This window comes from Lissotriton vulgaris, chromosome 9 (assembly GCF_964263255.1).
Source record: "Lissotriton vulgaris chromosome 9, aLisVul1.2, whole genome shotgun sequence".
Lineage (NCBI taxonomy): Eukaryota > Metazoa > Chordata > Amphibia > Caudata > Salamandridae > Lissotriton > Lissotriton vulgaris.
Window position 1 is genome coordinate 415974538 of NC_141697.1, and position 19712 is coordinate 415994249.

The following is a 19712-nucleotide window of genomic DNA, read 5'->3' on the forward strand; positions in this document are numbered from 1 at the left end:
TATGTTGATGACATCTTGCTCTACCGCGCTGATCCGGATAACTTCCTTACGAGGGTTCTTGATATTCTCTGGATTTTTGGCTCCTCCTCGGGCATTAGAATTAATTGTGGGAAATCAATATTTCCCCTTAGACCCTGGCAGCTCTGATCAGAGTAGTTTGACCCATTGATGTGGGAAGAGAGCGAGGTTGCCTACCTGGGTATATTTGTGACCACCGACAGGGACCTCTTCAATAGCTGAATCCTGACAGACTTCCATAGGGACGTGGAACATTGTGACCCTTGCTGATCTCAGTGCTAGGGAGGGCAGCATTGTTTAAAAAGATCTATCAACCCAAGTTTCTCTTTGCTCTCTAAAATGTGCTATTTGAGGTTCCAGGCTATTTCTTTAAGTCAGGGGAGTTCCAAGAGAGATTCCTGCTCTAGAAAGGTGGCAGCCCCCAGGTAATACTTCCTACCCTGACCAGGCGAGCAATAGATGGGGAATTGCACTCCCTGATTTGCGCCTCTATTATTGGGAAGCCCAACTATTTGAGGTCAATTACTGGTCCTTTGAGGACCAGGGAGAGCTTAGGGAGTGGCGGCTCGACAGGCAAAAGATTCGAGAGGGTATGTTGGGAACATATTTGAGCCATCTAGGGTTGCATACCTTCCAGAGCCCACTGCAGGTGTAGTCCAGGCCTAGAAGTAGGCGCTGCGGAGGATGGAAAGGGCAGATAGGCTGATCCTGGAGACACCAGTATGGGAGTCCAGTACCCTCGCGGAATTACGAGGGGTGGAGGGACAGTTGTAGTGGGACATACTGGATATCTCGATGTTTGGGGACCTGAAAGGGGAGCAGGGATGGTTGACATTTTAGGAACTGCATGGGGCAAATATGTAAGCTTTATGCAGGTGGGAGTGATCCTTCACCACTGGATTGACATCGTCCACGATCTAGAAGAGGAAAACCTCTTGGAATACAGGGTATTTGCCTCCCCACAACACAGACATAACATGTCGCAGATCTCCGCTACACTCCTGGCACAGTATTAATCCACCCTGCAGACAATGAGGGAGAAATGGGAATCGGGTCTCGGCGGACGACGAACGGGGGGCTGCGTGTCAATATACCGGGGAGGTGGCCATCCAGGTGGGATTCGGACTGGTCCAGCTAAAGCAATGGGAGTCCCTGACTTTGACCTTTGTCAGAGGGTGTGGTCAATGGGGTACCCTCCTGCATACCATTTGGGGTTGCCCAAGACGGCAAGGATTTTGGTCAAGCATACAGAGTTGACTTTCCCAGGTTGTCGGCAATACCTTGACGCTCTCCCCTGCTTGATATCTCTGTGGATCTGGGGGAGGTGACTCTTGGCAGTATACACTGGCCCCTCTGCAACATGGCCCTCACACTGGTGAAGTGAGACATATTGAGAAGATAGCGGAGGGAAGATCCCTTTACGGTGCTGGAGTGGAGCTCCAATATGGAGGGATGTAGGCAGGTGGAGGAACCTATCTACCAGGCACAGGGTTGTCCCTGAAATCACGAGATGATATGGAGCCAGTGCAGGAGAGTTTGAAGGAGTGCACTGGGCTGTATGAGACCCACTGCTTGTTTCTATTCCACTGACTGCATTCCATGGTTGGACAGAAGGGCCTCTGGTCATTGGATGAGGAAGGGGCCGCATGGTGCTGGAATAGCCGTGATTTACTTGACATTATGTCCCCCAGTATCCCACATTCAAGTCTGTTATGCTGTATTTTTGTGTTCTACTGCCCACCGTGGCACAATGGGGGTGCAAAGTTTGTTTTTGTGTTATTACTCTGTTGTAAAACGCATAATAAAAATATTTTTTTTAAAGTGATAATGAGATGCTGTTGTAAAGCTAACAGGATCAGAAGGAAGTCGTCTTCTTGGCCCTGGATGTTGGTACATCTTCAAAGACTGTAACATAGATTTAGTGTTATACACTGCTCTGAAAACTAATGGAAAATAGTCTAGAAGATTGTTATCCTTGATGAACTGTTTAATTTGGCTGTTAACACAACTTTAAAAACCTTCAAAAAAGAAATGGAAGCCTGAGACTGGCTTGGAGGGGCACGCAACTTTACTGGACAACAATTACATTTGTGAAACAGCAAAATAAGTTTTTGAGTCCTATTATTTACGTGGCCATCTTGTATGTGTCTTTCTTTGTTTCTTTCACTACCTACTTTTTTACCCCTACAATCCAGACAGCGAATCCATGCCTTTCCATACAGGGATAAAATAAATCTTGAATGTTTTTCCAATTATGAGATTATGTTGTGCAGCTTACCTGGTAGTTACATTATATTGCTATGACCACTACTTCATGCATAAATGTTGATTACCTTAATAAAGATTTAATTCATAATTAAAAAAGCCCATAAGAACGGGTTACTTGAAATGCTTTGCAATGAAGCTCTCTTTTGTGCACTATTACAGTTCGCAAAAGAGAACTTTATTTGGATCTACAAAGCCGCCTACAATTCGGTGAGGTGAATGGGTACATGGGTGTGAGGCTGATTTTGCCAAATGTAGACAGACATTGTTGGGAGGGTAAAAAAAGAGCAAGAGAGTATTAACTTGGTGGACTAGGAACGGTTACCATACAGGAAGCTAACTTTATTAGAGAACAGAAACACATTCCTGACATGCACATATAAGGAAAATAATCTAGTTTTCAAAAAACACTAAACGAAAATATACTCTTAGGAGTCACATTCCCCTTCCCAAACAATTAAGCACTTGGAAGAAGCTGACTCTCTCAAATAGATTGCTAAAATAAAAAGGGATCTTAACGTACCTATTTACCTGAAACAAGTTAAGCCAAAAGAAAAACAAGATACTGGTTGGGTTCCATCTAAACGTTTATACAGTGTTCAAAGAAGAACTAGAGATCCTCTCCACTTTGGCTTTGGTTAAGGAAGCAGTGAATGGTAAACATTACTGTTCCATATTAACCTCTTGCATGCGGCCGCGATTCTGCGCCTGTGCGGCAAAATCGCAAGTGGGCGGGTTTATGACGGCCCCCAGCCGTCATCAGCACACGAGCGCCGTAGTGCATGGCGGCTGGGGGCCGTCATTAGCATGCAAGGGTTAAAAGCTAAATCTGTGCTGCCAGAATTCAGAAGATTTTGCCCTTGTCGGATTAATTGACTTGAGGAGGCTATTTCATGTACTGGATGAATCTAAGACATTAAATACTGAGAAGTATTTTGAGTTCCTATTCACTGTACTTGAAAGGATGAACGTTGGGCCTATGCTGGTGTATGTAAATGTTTACTATACTGTATTCCTATGGTTAGGATTACAAACTGTGGGAAGCCAAAATTAATTGGGAGAAGTCTTGTGTCTTCACCTTGGGTAATTACCTGAACTGGAGAACAGCCAAGCTACTACACGAATGGTGTGGACAAGTAATACATTTTAATATTTATTAATTGATTTTTTGGGTGCCAAAAAATGGTGTCTGGGCTTCTCAGGGGTTACAATGAATAAAATCCCCAACTTAGCAACCACTTTTGTTCTCCTGCTGTTAAAAGCAACCATTACCTAAATCATCTGCTCAGTATCTTGGTGTGTAATCAGTAATAGGGAACATCAGCAGTTCCTGTCTTCCTGTTGTAGTATCCTGATTCTCACATTTCAGAGCCAGCAATCTTCAATGCCTTAAAAAAGTAGTGAGACTAGAGGTTCTCTAGGGTCATCCCTCCACGGGCACACAGTTGGTTGTCTTCCCTCCAAAAGAAGACTTTCACTCCAATGTTTCAGTTATTCACTTTTTTTTATTTCAACTAGCTTACCCAGTACCTCACTCTGTCTTTACTTTTTTAAGTCGTTTAGAGTCGAAACCAAGGCAGAGGCAGTTGGATTTTTAAAGATCCTACGTCGGGAGGCGGGAGTGTCGATTTCCCTGATGAAGGGCATGCCATATAATGCCCGAAATGCATTGGATGCTCCACAATGACAATGTCTGAATAATAAGTATATGTGAACCACAGAACGAAGGACATTAAGTTATGCTTAAGATCAACATCACCTAAATTTAATGAAATAAAAAAAAGTGAATAACTGAAACATTGGAGTGAAAGTCTTCTTTTGGAGGGAAGACAACCAACCGTGTGCCCGTGGAGGGATGACCCTAGAGAACCTCTAGTCTCACTTCTCATGTTATGTTGTTTGACGTCATTAGACCCTCGACGCCACCTTCCGGTGCACCATAAAAATTGAGTCAATATCAGAACTTTAGTTTTATGAACTAGCTGTGCATTTATCCAAATTTAATTACTTTAAAAAAGTAGTGGCCATCTACAGAAGATCAAAAATGCAGAGGTCAATATCCTTTTTGGTCTAAAAAATATTTGACCATGTCTCAACATACCTTCGACAACTCCACTGGTTCCCAGTCAACAAAATGATTGAATTTAAATTTGCCTGTATCATCATCCATAATGGTTTTTATAAGACAACACTGTCATTTCCATCAGCCAAATTCAAGAAACCTCAGATCCTCTTTAGCAAAGAGGAATACTGAATTCAAGGAAAGCTAAACTACCTATGATGGCAGTACCCTGGTGTGCAGGTTGGACCACAAATAAATGTGGGCATCAGAGTTAAATGAACACCGTTAGTCGTACTACTGAGATATGTCAAGCTACTCCCTAAGACGAGAAGAAGACTTGTGTCAATACTGTCGAAGAGAAGGCTGCTGTGTTCCTGGGTGAAGGGCCCCTCCCTAAGATCGCAAATTGGCTCCAGTATGCTGCCACAAGCAAAGTGCAGGCTGAAAACTTTGCAGATCTACAGGTCCCACAGGTCAGACCCTGTGATGTATGGGGACCACTTTGATCTTACCTGACCAGTAAACAGGAACAGGAGGGAACTGTCTGAAGTAGACATACATCATAGAACTGAGTGGTTTTGTATAAATTATGTTATGCATTGCTCATTTAAATTCATTTTCTAGCAACGGAAGATGGTGCATTGCGATAGCTGCACATTTGAACATAAGCATTGAATGTGTATTATACGTGCCTCTGCAAGGTTGTTGTCGTTTCTATTATGTACAAAAATGTAATAAAAAAATAACAATTAAACTTGGACTTCAAGCTAAAATCCTACGGTATGCTGTCATGAAGAGACCTGATTACCTCCACTACAAAAAGAATGTCTGTATAATTTCTGGAGAAAGGACAGTTGGGATGTAAAAGCAAACATACTTAAAGATATTAAAGTCTGTATTTCATCCACAGTCTGAAACATATAATAGCCTGACACCAACAACATGATATGCCAATAACTTGATATCACAATTGTTGCCACTCAAGCATCCAATACCTCTGCCATGCAACAGGTACTCAACATTATTCTCCTAAAGGTGCACAGAAGGCAACCATGGCACTTGACTTTTGCTAGACATAGCAGGATGTCAGTGATATAGCCTTAAAGGCTAAGTTTTGCAACACAAAAATGATGTCTTGCTTCACAAGGTGCAAGGAAAGTCCTTGCAAACACTTGCAATGTACTTACTGTAATTAGCAATAGACTTTGGCCTTCTGTTGCATTTTGAACGAGCATATTTATGGCCCAATGGAAGTTACTTTGAATATATTTTACGTATGACTCAAACTGTACAAAAAATGTGTTGGTAACAAATCTAAAACAATAAAAGTCAAGTATTATCACAAGCAGGCGCGCAACACCCATTGGACTCACCGGGTTTCAGCACCGACCCCCCCCCCTGGTGTGTGGCAGACCGGGATGAGACAGATCCCAGGCACACACAGAGCCGCACCCGAACGTTTCACAGGTCTTTAAAAGACCATTTGAATGTTAATTAGACCTTGCAGTTGTTTCACCACTTCTAAGAGCCCCAGCAGCTCCACTCTGCCTACTGATTAAAGGTTTAGCCCCCCCCCGAAATGTTTTCTTAGCCCCCCTCGAAATTTGGCTGTAGTTGCGCCTCTGATCACAAGCTACTCTTGTCCATGTCAACACAGTAAAATCTGGTGCCGTAATTCTTTATAGTTTTCAACCGACTAATACATTGCTTTTTCAAATATTTAAAACACTAAAGACAATAAACAACACACTTACAAAATAACTTCTTGGAGGTGAAGAATATTTGGATGCGGACTCAGTCGCCTCAGGGCTTGCACTTCCCGTAAATTATTCACGTGTTCAATACTAACAAACACAGAGAAAAAAGGTGTAATTAATGAACTGTTAAAGAGCAATCTGAGAAATAATTTTCATAGAACCAACTCTCCTGAAATATCACACAGGTAGCGAATGGCCTTTCAATGCGGGGGTGGGGAATGGGGAATATTTCATTATGTGGGTCTCTCTGACTGGGGTAAACAGTTGTTAGAACTGGCTATTTCTGGTAGGCTAAGGCTGACGCCACAGCCAGGCAGAAACCACCATTCTAGTCAGGGCAAGGAAGTCACACGCCAAGATAACCCCTGCTCACCCCCTTGGTAGCTTGGCACAAGCAGTAAGGCTAAACTCGGAGGCAATGTGTAAAGCATTTGCGTCAGCGCACAACAGCAACAACATACTAGGCACACCACAAAAGAGACTCCACACAAGGTTATTGTAAAAATAACTTTTGTATTGTAAAAACACATCAGATAAAATCAGACATGTACATGGTGCCAACTGGCAAGGGTAATATTCACTTGGGATTATTTACAAGACTGGGCCACATGGGCCACTGTCATAATCAACACTTTCCGAAATAGAAATACTTGTCAGAAATTAGAATAAAAGAATATAAAAATCACTGTAGCACAAAGTAACAGTTATAAATCACATCCAGTAACTACTGGGAACAGGTAAGTACCCACTACGCAACCCTACACCCCTTAGGAGCATGTCACGCAGGGAACCAGGACCTCACTAGGACCACCTGTACTAAAAAGGACAACCACCTAAGTATCACACAGCATTTAGGGGTCTAGGAAAGAGCACATTACCCATGATGCATAAATATACATTCAGAGGAGTAGTAAAGGGAAACACCTGACGCATAAACCTACACATTCAGCGGTGTTTAAGAACAGAGCACATGATGCAATAAAATACATTCAGGGGTGCAGCGCAAGAAGACACACGATGACTAAACATTCAGAGGTGCAGCGCATGAAAGGAAAGACACATAATGCATAAAACACTCAGAGGTGTCAAGAGTAAAGCACATGGAAGAAAGACACATGATGCCTAAAAACATTCAGAGGTGCCAGAGTAAAACCATAGCGCTAAGATCACATGAGGCCTAAAAACCTTCAGAGGTGCAGGAATAACATATGATGCAAGAGATCACATTCAGAGGTGCAATAACCATATGATTGCGCACAAACTCACATAAGCCACCACCTGTGGCAGTCCCTAGGCCAACGGCCTTGTTGGGGCTCAGACGCCCTGAGTCTCAGTGTCAGGGTGCCAGTCTCAAAGTACAAAAAGCCTAAACGTGGCAGCCGCCCACAAAGTGCTGGGCAACTGTGTACAAAAAACTGCGCCAGGGCCCTCACTGGCCCTTAGGTGCCAATTGCGCCATTGCTGGAGCCACACAGGCTCTGGGCATATCGCACATGCCCCTGACGTTGGAGCCACAGAGGCTCTGCTGCTGCAAATAGCCAAACGTTGGAGCCACACAGGCTCTTAAAACAATGGTGCCCCGTTGGGGCGACCCACTGCCAACTGGGGCCGCCCTTGAAGCCCTCGTGGCTTCGCACTGGCAACAGGTGCGCTCTCGCGCCACTAGGGGGGGGGGGCGGACACCGACAACGTGTCCCAGAGCCCCTCCTCTCTTCTGCCGCCCTCGTTGGAGCCTTGCAGGGCTCAACACAAAGACTGGCCCCCAAGCCCCTTACAGGGACTTCTGCACAACTGCAGGCCCTCAAGAGCCCCTCGCGGGCTCTACAACCACGGTGGGGCGACCCACTGCCATTCGGGGCCGCCCTTCCTCAGTGCCTCGACCGGCACCAACATCAGCGTCCTCTCTTCGCGTGGGAGTCCCGCTATAGCCAGGGACTCCTACTCTGTGCCTCGCTCTCGCGCCCCCCTCTCCACCTGGTAGCTCCACTCACCGGACTGCCCGTGGGGGACGCTGGTCTGCGGGGCTCTTCCTGCAGCTTGGAGGCCTTGCGGCGGGGGCGGTCGAGCTTCTCTCCCTCTGCAGGGCTCCCTCGGCACACGGGAGCCCTGCTAACCCGCCGCCTCATCTCCTCGGGGCTCCTTCAGCCGAGAGGAGCCCCGCGAACGGCCGCCATCTCTTGCGCCTTCTCCTTTCTTCCTCGGCCTCAGGGGCGGCCCAGCCAATCACGTCGCGGCTCCTGCGACGAGCCCCTCATGACGCGAGGCCGCCAACCAATGGCAGCGCGGCCTCGCCGATGACGCGACGATCCACCGGCCAATCCCGTCGCGGCTCTGGTGAGGGGGCTCGGCTCTCTCACCCAATCAGAGCGCGGCGGGCTCGATCTTCGCCGCGGACTAACGGCAACTTCTGGGCATCTTCCGGCCCCCGGGCAGCGGCAATCACGGCGTGGGCAGCCGAAGTTAAATAAAATTAAGAATAAGCGAGGTGGGCACTCGCCAGGCGGGCAAAGCGCTCCTCAGCGCTATCATCAAAATAAAGCGCTCTTCCAGGGCTGCAAGCACCAAAGCGCTTCCAAGGCGCTAGAACACAAAGTATCAAGGTCCTTCCAGCAATGCAGCTACACCATGCTGTACAAAGGTCCCAGAGAGTCCCAGTGTCGTGTCCTGATGTTGGTTGCCTCGGAAACACCACGGAGATGAAGCTTATCCACAACTCCCCTACACTGGTTCACTCTACACCAATATATATATACACTGGTGAACAGAGATGATGCCAATGCCGGGAAAGCAGGGAAACAAAACAAGGAAAGGCGGGGAGACACAGGAATCGGAAATCCAGGATGCGTAGAGAACAGGAAAACCCCCTCTATGGTCTTCAGTATCTTCTCCTGTAAGTAAGAGGACTGATTAATGGAAACATCTAAGTAACTATTCTTATGTGTATCTCATTAAACATCTATATGGGTTACCTGGATACTGTGTGTAAGGCATCTACCTAAACGTGACTGGATTCTGTTATCTTCACAGAAGAAGTCGATAGTAAGATGCAGTAAAAAGAACACTCCTATAGATAAGGAATAGATATTAGATCGTAGTGCCTTCACTAATTGGGACTGTATAGATTGAATAAGGCATACAAATGTACCAAGTTTGTAGTGTGCTTTAAGAAGAATGTCTCCCTGTTACTCCACAAGAAGTCCGCTGGTCCTCTACTAATGATTCCCTAAACACAATAGAGATATTTTAGTTTTACTGTAGAACTTCCCGTACATTTAGAAGCCCCCTTAATGAATCAGGAGTACCTGTTTTGTGTCTATGAACAACATACAAAAACAACGTCCTGGAGCGCTGAATCCCTTTGTGAGTCACTCCTGTCAATAACATAAATCACCCCTGCCGGTATAACTAACACGGATACATCTCCGTTTAACAAAGCTCCAAAATAAACAGTCTTTTCAGGGCAGCCTGCACTGGACGTAAACTTCCTCACAGATACTGTAAATCACAAGCACCCCTAGCACTTAGCTCTGAACTCGAAGGAAGCAATCGGGAAGACGTCTTGAGTACAGCAAACGATCCCCGACGCGGTCCGGACGCCAACAACCCCGGAAGCAATGCTCAAATCCCGCAACGAACGCAAAGCGTCCTAACAAAAACAAGGAAGGACTAAATAGTCTGCTCACGCATGCGCTAGTCCTTGCGCATGCGCTCTTCCGTGATTAGCGGAGCTTTTGCCAACCATGTCATTGCCAACCACGTCAGTACGGGTTCGGCAGGCATGACAGTACGCCCCTCCCAAAGCACCCCCAACAGGTTTGGGTTTATTAGGATGGCGTCGATGAAACAGACGTATCAGTCTAGGGGCATGCACTTGACTTGCAGGCTCCCAACTGCGTTCTTCAATTCCATATCCTTTCCAATGTATCAGATATTGTAATCTACCCCTACTTCTCCGGGCGTCCACAATACTCTCCACTTCATATTCATCTTCCGAGTCCACCACAACAGGTGGTGTACCCACTGGCAAACGTGTACCAGGTGTGACAGGCTTAAGGAGCGAGACATGGAATACGGGATGAATTCTCATGGACACAGGGAGATCAAGCTTCATGGCTACTGGATTAATGATTTTAGAGATTGCGAAAGGGCCAATGAATTTGGGTTGAAATTTACAAGCCCCTTTCAAGGCAATGTATTTAGACGACAGCCACACTTTATCACCCTCTGCATATACAGGTTCTGGTGTTCTATGTGCATCCGCACCCTTCTTGTATTGAGTCTTGGCTTTATCTAAATTCTCTATAACAGCATTGTGTACCATTTGCAAATGTTGTACTAAGGCAGATACGGAGGGATGGTTACATGTAATGGAAAGGGGTATAGGTAATACTCGAGGATGGAACCCATGTGAACCATAAAAAGGAGTAAACAAAGTGGGGAAGTGATGACTGTTGTTATATGCCAGTTCCGCTAACCAGATGACTTCATCCCACTCCTTTGTAGACTGAAGACATTGACATCTAATCAGCTGTTCTAAACTCTGGTTCACTCTCTCCGTTTGTCCATCTGTTTGGGGGTGATGGCTGGATGACAAACGTACTTCCACTTGTAATAGCCCACATAATTGTCTCCAAAATCTTGAGACAAATTGGGTACCCCTATCCGTGATCAAAACAAAAGGTATGCCATGCAAACGAACTACCTGCCTTAAAAATATTTGAGCTAGTTTCAATGAAGTAGGCAAACCAGTTAAGGGAATGAAATGAGCAGTTTTAGTGAAATGATCTACTACAACTAATACTGTAGTGTTCCCTGCACTTGTGCGAGGTAATCCGACTATGAAATCCATAGATACTGTATGCCATGGACCTGGAGGGGTCGGGATGGGATTTAACAATCCTACTGGTTTGATGTGAGAGGATTTACTTTGTGCACAGACATGACAGGTCTTCACAAAATCTTGTATATCTTGCGACATACTGGGCCACCAACAATAACGTTTCACCATTTCCACTGTTCTCTTGCATCCTGGATGACCCGCCAATCCCTGTGTATGACACCATTGTAAAATATTGTGTCTCAATGGCACAGTTGGTATATATAGACCACCCATCACATATCCTAAACCATCCTTCCAAACGGTTTCCTGACTCTTCAGATACTCCAGAGCTTGGGGGGTTTGCTGTGCCTCCTGTATCTCCTTAAGAAACCTCTCTTCCGTGCTTACTACACCTATGATTTTCTTGGTAACTAGAATGGAAGGTGGATCCTCTCCTGAAGGTAACGGATCGAACCCTAACCTTGACAGGGCATCTGCTTTCCCATTCTTTCGCCCAGCTCGAAAGTGAATTTCAAAATCATACCCATTGAAAAACTGGGTCCATCGTAGTTGTCTCATAGATAGGGCTCTGGTTGTCTTAAGGTATTGGAGATTTCTATGGTCAGTGATGATAGTCACCGTGTATTTAGTTCCTAGGAGATAGGATCTCCATTCCTCTAGTACCTTCTTTATTGCCAGCAATTCTCTCTCCCCTATCGCATAATTCACTTCAGGGGGTGTTAGTTTGTGTGAGTAGAACGCTACGGGATGTAGTTCCCCTGTTTCAGGATGGACTTGTGACAACACCCCTCCCACAGCGACTTGTGACGCATCCACCTCTACTACAAAGGGACTACTCTGATCAGGATGTCTCAAAACAGGAGCGCTAGTGAAGGCTTTCTTTAGTTCCTGAAACGCAGTATCAGCTTCAACCGTCCAAATGAAAGGGATTCCCTTTTTTAGGAGCCTGGTAATGGGTGTCACTATATCTGAAAAACGGTAAATGAAGCGTCTATAGAAATTGGCAAAGCCAATGAATTGTTGCACTTCCTTAACGGAAGTAGGGGCGGTCCATTGCATTACGGCACGCACCTTGTGTGGATCCATTTCCAATCCCTGAGCAGAGATGATATATCCCAGAAAGGCCACCCGTGACCTATGGAAAAAACATTTATCCATCTTGCAGAACAGATTATTGTCCCTCAATCTTTGTAAAACGGATTGAACATGGTGAATATGTTCTTGTAATGTACCAGAATAAATCAGCAAATCATCAATGTAGGCTATAACGTATTGATCCAATATGTCTCTCAAAATGTCATTAATGAAAAACTGGAATGCAGAGGGGGCATTGCATAGGCCAAACGGCATGACCAAATATTCGAATAAACCGAATTTTGTGCAAAACGCCGTTTTCCATTCATCTCCATCCCTTACTCTTACGAGGTGGTAGGCCCCTCGTAGATCCAACTTCGTAAAGAATTTAGCCGTCTTCACTTGATCCAACAACGAGGCGATGAGAGGAAGTGGATAGCGATTCTTAATGGTGACTGAATTGAGGGAACGATAGTCAATACAACACCGCAGACCCCCTTCTCTCTTCGGTATAAAAAAAAGAGCTGACGATGCAGGGGATCGGGATACCCTTATGAAACCTAGTTCCAACATCTTGTCGAGATATTCTCTCAAATATACATTCTCCTTCTCGGTTAAGGCGTACACTCTGCTAGTGGGTATACGTGCTCCTGCTTGCAAATCAATCCTGCAGTCATATACCTGATGGGGGGGTAAACTAGTAGCCTCCTTGGCATCGAATATGGATGAAAAAGGAAGGTAAACCTCTGGTAAAGAAGTGTCTGGTTCGTCAACTGGTAATTCTGTACTGGAGATAGCGGTACAACTCTTAGTAGTCTCATCTGATTCGTATGCTCGGGAGTGGTCTGCATCTCCTACTCCCGTTTCAGTGTGTAATTCCGAAGGTCTGATATGTTCTTTACATAACTCGGAATCAAACTCGATAACACCCTTTTGCCAGTTTATTGCAGGGTTGTGAGCTCTTAACCATGGTAAGCCCAAAACCACAGGAAATTGTGGTGACAAAATCAAATCAAAGAACATGCTTTCTGTATGCACCCCAACTAATGTCACTAGGATGTGTTCAGAAGATTGCGTTATGGGCCCTGATTTGAGAGTGCTCCCGTCAATGGTACACACCTCTTCTATGCTATCCTTTTGTGTTATAGGAATGTCATGTTTTTGAGCCCACTCTAGATCCATAAAATTACCGGAGGCTCCGGAGTCAATCATTATGGGTATTTGTTGTTGAGAATGTTGCCACTGCAATAAAGAAGGCACAAAGAAGTGACTCTGCATATGATTGTTTGAGGAGACTATAGATCCGGAATGACCCGATGCCTCAGTCTCTTTCGGCCTCGGGTCTTCTAGTTTTCCGACCTCCTACCCTGTTTTGGTTTAATAGGGCATTCACGGAGAAAGTGGCCTGCCTTACCACAGTACAGACATAATTTATGATCTCGTCTCCTTTGTCTTTCTGCTTCACTAATTGGACCCTTCACGCTCCCTATTTGCATTGGTTCTACTCCGTCTGATGCCTGCACCCCACTAGATTCAGGTTCTGTCTTTCTTTCTCTATAGAGGGTCTTGCTATATTCATACTTTGTTTTATCCTTTCTACGTTCCCCTAATCTGTGGTCTAATTTCACCACTAAATCTATCAATTCCGGGCAAGTATCTGGGGGATCTACCACATGTGCCAAAGCATCTTTTAACTCATCACGTAACCCTTTATAAAATAAAGCACTACGTTTGTCCTGTGGCCAACCAGCTTCTACTACTAGACGATTGAAAGTTGCTATGTAAGCTGACAATTCTCTGTTCCCCTGTTTCAAGTGAAGCAGCTCTGTATCCGCCGCATGAGTGAAAGTATGTTTGTCAAATAATTTTCGTAGGTCTCCTTTGAATCTGTCGTAATCCAACAATAAAGGATCATCTCGTTCTATTAAGGGGATTGCCCAATTGGAAGCTGAGCCCCCCAAATATGAGATCATGAAAGCTACTTTGGATTGGTCTGTAGGGAAACACGTGGGTTTACACATAAAGTGTAGTTGACATTGACTAATGAAAGCTGCACAGCGTGCAGGATCGCCAGAAAAACGTTCAGGGGGAGCAAGAGGTAATGGGGGAGCGGGAGTAACCACTTGTATAACTTGTGCCTGTGTGCCAGAAGCTGCTCCGGCTCCGTCCCTATCCATTCTATCCAGTTTAGTTGCCAATGCCTGGGTTTCTAACTGGAGGTTTCCCATCATATTGGCTAAATCAGTGAGCGTCACTTCCATGGTGTTTGGGCGGCAATGTAGTTAAAGGGCTTTGCGTTCTGTCGTGTCCTGATGTTGGTTGCCTCGGAAACACCACGGAGATGAAGCTTATCCACAACTCCCCTACACTGGTTCACTCTACACCAATATATATATATACACTGGTGAACAGAGATGATGCCAATGCCGGGAAAGCAGGGAAACAAAACAAGGAAAGGCGGGGAGACACAGGAATCGGGAATCCAGGATGCGTAGAGAACAGGAAAACCCCCTCTATGGTCGTCAGTATCTTCTCCTGTAAGTAAGAGGACTGATTAATGGAAACATCTAAGTAACTATTCTTATGTGTATCTCATTAAACATCTATATGGGTTACCTGGATACTGTGTGTAAGGCATCTACCTAAACGTGACTGGATTCTGTTATCTTCACAGAAGAAGTCGATAGTAAGATGCAGTAAAAAGAACACTCCTATAGATAAGGAATAGATATTAGATCGTAGTGCCTTCACTAATTGGGACTGTATAGATTGAATAAGGCATACAAATGTACCAAGTTTGTAGTGTGCTTTAAGAAGAATGTCTCCCTGTTACTCCACAAGAAGTCCGCTGGTCCTCTACTAATGATTCCCTAAACACAATAGAGATATTTTAGTTTTACTGTAGAACTTCCCGTACATTTAGAAGCCCCCTTAATGAATCAGGAGTACCTGTTTTGTGTCTATGAACAACATACAAAAACAACGTCCTGGAGCGCTGAATCCCTTTGTGAGTCACTCCTGTCAATAACATAAATCACCCCTGCCGGTATAACTAACACGGATACATCTCCGTTTAACAAAGCTCCAAAATAAACAGTCTTTTCAGTGCAACCTGCACTGGACGTAAACTTTCTCACAGATACTGTAAATCACAAGCACCCCTAGCACTTAGCTCTGAACTCGAAGGAAGCAATCGGGAAGACGTCTTGAGTACAGCAAACGATCCCCGACGCGGTCCGGACGCCAACAACCCCGGAAGCAATGCTCAAATCCCGCAACGAACGCAAAGCGTCCTAACAAAAACAAGGAAGGACTAAATAGTCTGCTCACGCATGCGCTAGTCCTTGCGCATGCGCTCTTCCATGATTAGCGGAGCTTTTGCCAACCATGTCATTGCCAACCACGTCAGTACGGGTTCGGCAGGCATGACACCCAGGGGGTAAAGCAAAGTCCCCCCCATCAGCCCAGGCAAGGCAGAGGGTCCCCCAGGAGTCCAGGAAGGTCCATCAGGTGCCCAGGGCTGGGCAGAGCCCAGGGATTCCCCCGAGCCCAAGCAGCAGCAGCCCCTGGCAGATTCAAGTTGAAAACAAGAACGTTTTGGAAGGAGACACAGCCCCTTCTTATACACAGAAATGCCTTTGAAGTACTTTGAAGTTTTCGTGCAAGGGGCCCTGAGTACTGGAATGTTTCTGGTTTTCGTCTTCCTGACAGCTTCAGGGCCAGAGGTGCCAGTGGGCCATCAGGATGGAGAGCCAGCAGGGTGGGCGGCAGGCACGTCCCGGCACCACCAGACGCTCTTTCCTCCCGTCCCTGACAGCAGATGGGGCCGTTCATCTACGGCTGACTCAGACCCCCTCCTCCGGGGCCTTGCAGACCCTGCAGACCCTGTCCTACTCAAACCAGATAGTCCATCCACCAGCAGGCCCAGGCACTCCTGGGCAGACTCACCAGCCAATCACACGCTAGCACCAACTTACACAAATATGCCAACTTCCAAAAGTAGTACTTCTAGACTAGACACAAACATGCCGCATATACCATTTTGCAGCATTCATTCTCACGAGTTCGCTCATACCAAACTCGCCCCTGCACTCCCCACACATCAGGAACTACCATGGGCATACATATTCCCCATTCATTCCTATGGGAGGGCAGGTCACTCACCCTTCATACAGAGAGCTCCAGCACTTTACACTGTACCACAGTGAAAAAGTGCGCAGAGGCCTAGAATCACCAACACCAGGTTCCAGCAACAGGCTAGGAAAAAGCAAAAAGTCTACGGGTGAACCTGCCCAAAGGGCCGGGTCCAACAACAGTGATTACGAGTAAAAATGAATTGATAAAATGTAATGTGTTATCTAGGTTATTTACCTGTTTCAATTTCATTCGCTGTTGTGAAACCCCTTTAATGAAGGGGGGGATGCTACATTAGGTGGAGCTCTGCTAGTTCAGAAAAAGAAGGCTCCACCAACCTAGAGTTTGCTGTAAAATGATGTCTCTGAATCCTTTTACGTTTAATCAAACGGTTCTGTTCTTCGGCTCAACTAAACGTTTTTTATTTAAAGATGCATGTCTCCTGCCCCCAGCACTAGTTACCACTCTCTCATTTGGAGTCTACACTCGTCACATGTCTTACTCTTAATTTTTTATTTGTAAAGCCACCAAGGGTTTCTTTTAGTCCCACTGTGATTCTTGGCACCACAAGCCTCGACAATCGGTTTTCATTTTGTTGTGATTCACCCTAATATCACTCTCTTACATCTAGTACTCCCTGCAATACTGCAATACTGATTTGGGGAAGGAGATAATTTTCATTCTAACATTTAACAGACCTCCATCACTGATTTGGTGTAAGAGCTTTTCTACAGCCTCACTTAGCCCTTTCTTATTCTTTAACCTACACTCTCTTCAGTTCAAACTTCGACCATTGTGTTTCTTCCATCGTTCCCCACATCCTCGATTCCAGGACCTTATTTTAAAAATATTTTAAAAATATCTTCATGTCCAGCACAGCCCCATGGGTGCATACATTTGACAAGGCTCTGAAAATCTCCTCTATTTTAAAAAAGTGTATCTTGGAAAGAAACCGGTTTCCCCTTCTATAAGTTTCAGAGGTAGTTTTCAATCTGCGTATTTAACAATGGCAAGATCATGTTCCAACCGAAAGATGACAACCTTGGTATGTTTCTTTCAGTCTTTCAATCTCTCTTTCCTTCTTTCTGAGGCCTTCTCATTCTTATGCCCTGCCTAGATTAATTCCCCCAAGCCTAGAAAGTCATAGAACTAGCCCCACTTGTCTCTCTCCCTCTGTTTTATCTATCAACCACTCATGCATAACTTGTGCATTGGTCACCTTTAAACACGTATCTATGGGCATGTTGCATGTGATTGGTGATAATACTCTCTCCTTATTTCCACATACCTCTGCAAACAACTCCCGGTCTTTGGTCTCTCATACAAACAACCCTGTACCCCCACCTGATCATCCTGGCTTGTCTACACCCCACCTTTCCCCTCCTAGTCCCCAAATCACCCTCATGGGCTAATATTATTTCCCATTTCCTCTCTACTCTCTCCCCACACCATTTAATTCACACCTACCAGCCCTCAACTCACCCTTGTACCTTCAAACTACTACTCTTCTCTCTACATCCATCCAAACTGATTCACACTGCTTCTACCCTAAAACTTTAACTCCGGGGCGTGGCCACGCCATCGACAAGCTTGGCTGCACAGTGTTGAAGCTCCGGCCGCCGATGCTCACACACGGTGTTTAATGGTGTGTTGAGCCCACCACCATCCATCAGACTACGTCCAATAGTGGCCAGAAGCTGCGGGGCACTTCAATGGCGCCGGGGGTCAAGGTGCAGGACCCACATCGCCCTCCCTTGGATCGGGAGGGGCGCTGTGGAGGATGTGCTGTGAGGCCCAGCCCACCTCGGTTGCCCTGTAGAGACATGGTCTATGGGTGAGCCTGAGGCTTGAGTCACCTGACTCCGCTGGGCCCCGCCGACTTGCAGTGGTGCAGGACACCTGCCGCTTGCAGCGTGGCAGGACCTGACACCTGTTTGAGAGGGGACAACCGCCCTGCGAGATCATCCGGTGAGTGGGGGCTGGGGGGCCGCGAGCTGGGCCTTTCGCCGACCGCTCCTTGCCAGGCCCGGTCCCTCTTCGGACAGGGAGCCAATTCCTCTTGGTGGTCCCTCGGGACACATCGCCCTGCTATACTCCTCTCCCACGGCCCGCCTTTGCGTAAATGGCTCCTTGTCCACTACCATCTCCAGTACACGTGGCACACACCAAGGGTGCCCTTTGTCCCCGCTAATATGTATTATAGCAATGGACTCATTAGTCCGACATCTCCAAGAAAAACACTTGTTTCGCAGCCTGCAATTCCCTAACGGACCGTTACTAAAGACCTTGTATGCAGATGACGTTCTGCTCTTCGTCCACCACCCCAAAAATAACCTGCAACCGCTAATAGATGAAATCGAATGGTTTGGCTCCATGTCAGGTCTGAAGATCAACTGCGGGAAATCGGTGTTGTTTCCCATTACGGACGCAGCTCTGGTGGACAAGACGGAATACCCCTTACCGGTAGCTAGGGAGACCACTAAATACCTTGGAGTACATCTACACAGGGACAAAGGCCGGGTTATATAGTTACACTACGGTCCTGCTGTAGACCAACTCAATGCGCAGGTGGAGGCATAGATACAACTACCTCTCTCCATGGCTGGTCGCATCGCACTTATAAAAATGAAGGTGCTACCTCTTTTTCTTTACTTTTTTCGCACCATACCCACCCCTATCACCAATGGTTTTTTTGCTCGACTACAAGGCATCCTTATCAGGTTGATATGGGCTGGCCGTAGGCATCGGGTCACCTGGGACACTTCCATATGCACAGGATGTGTTTGCAGTTCTAGACCGTCAACTATACTTCTTGGTGGCGCAGGCCCAATTGCGGAACAATGGTTTTAACCAGATGCTCGCATACCATACACGAAACCGTAAAAGGAACTAGCTGCCCGACTGCTCTTGCATCGTTGCTCCCTAAGGGAATCCCCCTTGACTCGCAGGATATTCAGCCCTTGGGTACTACGTTTTGGGATTGGTGCAAACTGTTATTTGGTTCCGGTCCTCTTTATTCACCTGCCCTGGTGCTCACCCACAATTTGTTTCTACCACTTACCACTGAAAAGGGGGGTCCGAGTCACTCTCTCCAAACTGGGCTTAAATACCTTTGGCTCCCTATTCCCAAATGGGCAGGCACGTAAATTGTCTGACTGGCGTGGACTCCCTTAATGTGGCTTCAGGGGACACTACGAGCCAAGTTTTCCACCTTTCCCTCGCGTACACGGAATTCCCCCCCGCTCACCCTCCTCATCGCCGACAACACTGGGTCGCACCTGGTCACAAAAATATATAAAGCATGCTTGGTGCTTAGGGTGGGGAGTGAGTGGGGGACCCGACAGCGGTGGGAAGATGACTTAGGACAGCCATTGACGGATAAAGAATGGCCCTATTGCCTAGAGCAAATTCACAAAGTATCCCCCAACCACAGACATAAATTGCCTCATTTCAAATTTGTCCATAGAATTTACATAACCCCTCGACAATTGGCCAAGTTTGACTCTTCCAAACCCACAAACTGCCCCAAATGTAATGCATTAGACGCCGATTTCATGCATAC

General features: G+C 46.1%; 1 protein-coding gene across 1 annotated transcript in view; it reads right to left on the reverse strand.

Annotated features, from left to right (window-relative positions):
- MOK (MOK protein kinase) overlaps positions 1-19712 on the reverse strand; it is a 542725-nt gene that overhangs the window by 378963 nt on the left and 144050 nt on the right. The window contains exon 3 of the mRNA XM_086937829.1: positions 6100-6189. Within this exon, the coding sequence (XP_086793955.1) occupies positions 6100-6189 (90 nt within the window). The remainder of the gene's footprint in view (positions 1-6099; positions 6190-19712) is intronic.